Consider the following 4,936-nt stretch of genomic DNA (forward strand, 5'->3'; position numbering starts at 1 on the left):
CCAGGAGGCGGAGGTTGCAGTGAGCCAATATTGCACCACTGCACTCCAGCCTGGGCAACAGAGTGAGACACCGTCTCAAAATAAATAAATATTAACAATGTTATCATAACATTACTAATACAATTAATATTATAAAATATAAGTTACTATAATACAAAGTAGTAAAAGCACATAAAGTGAAAGACTAGTTGGCAATGAGTTGTCTACGAAGTAAGTGCTATGGCTAATTTTTGGCCGGGCAAGGTTGCTGACACCTGTAATACCAGCACTTTGGGAGGCCGAGGTGGGAGGATCACTTGAGCCCAGGAGTTCAAGACCAGCCTAAGCAACATGGCAAAACCCTGTCTCTACAACAAACAAACAAACAAAATTATCTGTCCATGGCAGTGTGTGCCTGTGGTCCCAGCTACTTGGGAGGCTGAGGTGGGAGGATCACTTAAGCCTGGGAGGTTAAGGCTGCAGTGAACCAGAATTGTGCCACTGCACTCCAGTCTGGTTGACAGAATGAGACCCTGTCTCAAAAAAAAAAGAAAAAGACTAATTTTTAAAAAATGAAACTAATCTAAAACCTTATGATTAAACAAAGTATACAATTAGAACTGATTACATTCTATATTATTTTAAAATTAAATTAATTCAAGTCAGAGCTTTAAAAATTAAGAAATTTTATTTTTGAAAAGAACATGCAAACATAAATGGAAAAGGAACGTCATATTGTTTATCTTATTCTTCAAAGGACTATTTATTGTCTTTATATCAGATGCTCCTTTTTTTCTTAATTTGTTTTCCAATTCGGGCTACAAAAAATCCCAATGAATAATATGAGAGCAATAATCATTATCCTACGCAATGGATCTCAAGTTATTTAATCCTTGGAAAAAGGTCATAACATTTTCTATTATCTATCACCATAAAATATATACAGAAAACTCTTTAAGTAACTACTTGGAGCTACACTATTCCAACCTCTCCTTTGTCTTATAACGGTACCTTAAAAAAATTCAGGTGGGGCGCAATGACTCACGTCTGTAATCCCAGCACTTTGGGAGGCTGAGGGGGGTGGATCACGAGGTCAACAGATCGAGACCATCCTGGCCAACATGGTGAAACCCCATCTCTACTAAAAATACAAAAATTAGCTGGGGGTGGTGGTGTGCTCCTGTAGTCCCGGCTACTCAGGAGGCTGAGTCAGGAGAATTGCTTGAATCCAGGAGGCAGAGTTTGCAGTGAGCTGAGATCACAACCCTGCACTCCAGCCTGGGCGACAAAGAGAGATTTCGTCTTCAAAAAAAAAAATCAAAGACTGGAATTTCAAAGAAGTTGAGACAATCTTGAAGAAATACAACTCCTCACTTATCTAATGGATCAGAATCGCTGGGAAACTTACCCTGGGAAATGTAGAAATCTGCATTTTTAAACAACCCCCGAGTTTGTACACTTGTCTTTGTTTATCTCTGAGATAGGGTCTTGCCCTGTCACCCAGGCTGGAATGCAGCGGTGCAATCACAGCTCACTGCAGCCTCAGCCTCCCAGGCTCAAGTGATGCTCCCACCTCAGCCTCCCTAGTAGCTAGAACTACAGGCATATGCCACCATGCCCAGCTAATTTTTGATTTTTTTTTTTTTTTTTTGCAGAGACAGGGTCTCACTATATTGCCCAGGCTGGTCTCCAACTGCTGGGCTCAAGGGATCCTCCCGCCTTAGCCTCCCAAAGTGCTAGGATTACAGGGGTGAACCACTACACCTGGCCATATACTGTCATTTTAAGTGCAAGTGAGGAATAATGAAACAGAAAGAGTTAATTTAAAACGTTCTGGGTGGTGAATCTTGAGCAAATTTCAATGAGGGGAGAAACATCAAGTAGTAGGGAGGAGTGAAGCAGTAAAGCCAAGACAAAGGAATGGTATATGTAAGAGAACTCAGTTTTGAAAGATGTTTCAGCATCCTAGACATATATAAGTAACCATACCTGTACCAAATAAGCAGCTGAGGCACAGCAGATAGGCAAGACTGCCAACCAAAACTTCTTAGAAAAACACCAGGCTTTCATTGTTTAATTCTTCCCCCAGTTTCTAGGGGAAAGGCTTTCTATGTAAGCCGCCAGTGCAGTACAATACTAATTGACAGAGCAAAGGACCCAAACAACTGAAGCAAAGGAAGGTACTTTTGTTTTCAATAGATAACAAGGATCTTAAAAAAAAGGAAAAGGGGCCGAGCAAGGTGGCACTTTGGAACTTGAGCCCAGGAGTTCGAGACCAGCCTAGGCAATATAGTGAGACCCCCGAGTCTTAGGGGAAAAAAAGGAAAAAGGTTAAAAAGCCATCTTGTTTTTTGTACTGGATTATTACAAACATTTATAAACACAGAAGTTTCATATAAGGGAGGCTTAGGCCAGGTGCGGTGGCTCATGCCTGTAATCCCAGCACTTTGGGAGGCCAAGGCAGGTGGATCACCTGATGTCAGGAGTACAAGACCAGCCTGGACAAGACGGTGAAACCCTGTCTCTACTAGAAATCCTAAAAAAATTAGCCAGCATTGTGGTGGGCGCCTGTAATCCCAGCTACTCCGGAGGCTGAGGCAGAGAATTGCTTGAACCCAGGAGGCAGAAGTTGCAGTGAGCCAAGACTACACCACTGCGCTCCAGCCTGGGCAACAGAGCAAGACTCCGTCAGGAAGCTTTCTTTCAGAACAGCTAACCAAAAAATTATGCAAATTTAGAGTGAAAAAATGTAAAACAAGAAATTTAAAGCATTACAAGATTAATTTTAATGTAACTGGTCAGTTTGCACATCTGTAAAATGAGAGTTTGAAACTAGGTGATTTCTAACATCCAGTCTGCTTCAAAGTCTAAAATTCTATGATACTCAAATTCCTTAAACTTTGAATTAAATAAACTAGGTTGTTTAAAAACTAAAATCTAAGCTTATTCTGATAATTCAAATAACTCTGAAATATTAGGATATCAATATCCCATAAACGATTCAGCAGTATTGTTTTCAGACTTCCCGTTAGTATGTGTCCAGAACAAATAAAGAGCAAAAATAGCTATTTTCTCTTACTTTGACTGCTAATACTAATAGCATACAAAATAGCTACTCACTGAGAAGGCATCATAAAAGGCTCTATTGTTACAGAATCCTAAAAGTCTCATGAAAATAAGAGAAACATCATCAGCTAACATCATCAGGCCAAACATAGCTCACTGAAAATTTTAAATTCGAAAATGCTTAGATTAAATGAAAAATTCGAGATATTTATCTATCACGCAAAACAGGTTAGCACTGCTTCACAATCTGAACATCACCGTATAGCTCCTTTGGTTAAACAGAAAAAAACTTCCCATGGTACTCTTTCCTCCTAATTCTGCCATTCTTACTATGCACAATGCGTATTTTCCATGTACTGTAAGAGAGATGTACTACACAGAATTATCCATGGGGACAAAATTTTATCTACACTGAAATTTAATGGGGAAAAGTAAGCTTACCATAACGGAGTTTTACACAGAATGTGTATTTCTCAATGTAAAATGATTTTGTGAAGTAAAGGGGAAAAATAGAGGAAGTTTGTTTCCTTAGAGTCTCCATAATTACGCACTTTATTCTTAAAATAAGGGACTGGTCTGCAGGATTAACAAATCTTACAATTCAAAGACAGATAAACATTGGAAGGACAAAAGAAGTAAGCAAAATAAACACGATTACCATTAAAAACTCTTCCCTTGGCAGTTTTCAGAGGGTTAAAAAAAAAAAAAAACTCTTCCTGATTGTCAGGCTGAACCTGCTGTCACATTTGCCATTTTTATAAACCAACTAGTCTGATCAAGAGCCCTATCTTTAAGAATAACTTCTAAACCATGCATTTTTAGAGTTAATGAGGTAATAATACTATAGTATTACAGTTGTAGCTCAACAACTGTTAGATACTACAGATCAGTGATCCAGAAGATAATTAAACTTTATCAGCAAAGTAGCAACCACACCCCTTAAAAACAGAACTCACACTGTGCTCCATTAACTTCCATAAAGGGAATTTCGCTGAAAATCGATTACTTCATTGCTTGAAACTAGCACGTTTGTTTTGGAATTACAGTAAGGTTTTGTAAACACTGTCTCACGGTAAAGCTAATGACTTTACCTCTTTCTGAAACAATCAGTTTCAGGGAAGGCACCATATATTACGGTGAAACTGGGTCTTAGTTTACATAGCGATTAATTATTTAAAAAATTCACTTCCACTGTGCACTGTAAGAATTAAAGCCGTTTTAAAAACTCAACCAAAGCCCAATGACAATATATTACTCTAGAAAAAGTGTGTCCTTTGGGTTCTAAGAAAGGCATTAAATGGGAATTTAATATTAAAATATAATTCAATGGCTAAGTCTCTAGTTTCCCCCAATCACTTAATTTTTCAAAACCCAGAAAGGGCCTGTTTGAGGGTATTGTGAAAACCTGTGGAAAGAGAGGCTTTGGAGGGGAACGGCCGAATTAAAATAAACGCAGAGAGCAAAGAGAACTCTGAGTTCTTTGAACTCCCCCAGGCTGAACAGGACGAGAGGGAACCTTACCTGCCAGCGGCCATAGGTGAGGAGGACCATAGAAATGGGGATGGCGGTGCCGGACATGGCATGGGTGGAGGGCATGCTGTACTCGGAGTTGTAGAAGACCTCCAACTTGACCACGGGCGGCGAGGCGGGCCGCGGCCAGCGGATGATGTCCTTGGTGCACTGGCCCAGGTACATGACCAGCACCCAGATGACCACGAGCCTCCGGCCCACCAGAGGGTCCAGGTTCCAGATCCAGAAGGGGAAGAACAGGATGTAGAAGAGTTCGTTGCCCAGCTCCGTGCCGAAGCAGAACAGGCAGTAGAGCGGCCAGTTGCTCACGCGGGCCAACTGGCCCTCCTCGCCCGTCAGCGAGTTGCGGCGCAGGGCGCCC

The 4,936-nt window shown here is 40.7% G+C and overlaps 1 protein-coding gene across 1 annotated transcript in view; it reads right to left on the reverse strand.

Moving 5' to 3' along the window:
* Window positions 1-4,936, reverse strand: part of SGPP1 (sphingosine-1-phosphate phosphatase 1) — a 40,384-nt gene that overhangs the window by 33,829 nt on the left and 1,619 nt on the right. Inside the window, exon 3 of the mRNA XM_011961987.1 lies at window positions 4,567-4,935. Within this exon, the coding sequence (XP_011817377.1) occupies window positions 4,567-4,935 (369 nt within the window). The remainder of the gene's footprint in view (window positions 1-4,566; window position 4,936) is intronic.

The sequence above is a fragment of the Colobus angolensis genome, unplaced genomic scaffold, assembly GCF_000951035.1.
Source record: "Colobus angolensis palliatus isolate OR3802 unplaced genomic scaffold, Cang.pa_1.0 Scaffold57, whole genome shotgun sequence".
Taxonomy (NCBI): domain Eukaryota; kingdom Metazoa; phylum Chordata; class Mammalia; order Primates; family Cercopithecidae; genus Colobus; species Colobus angolensis.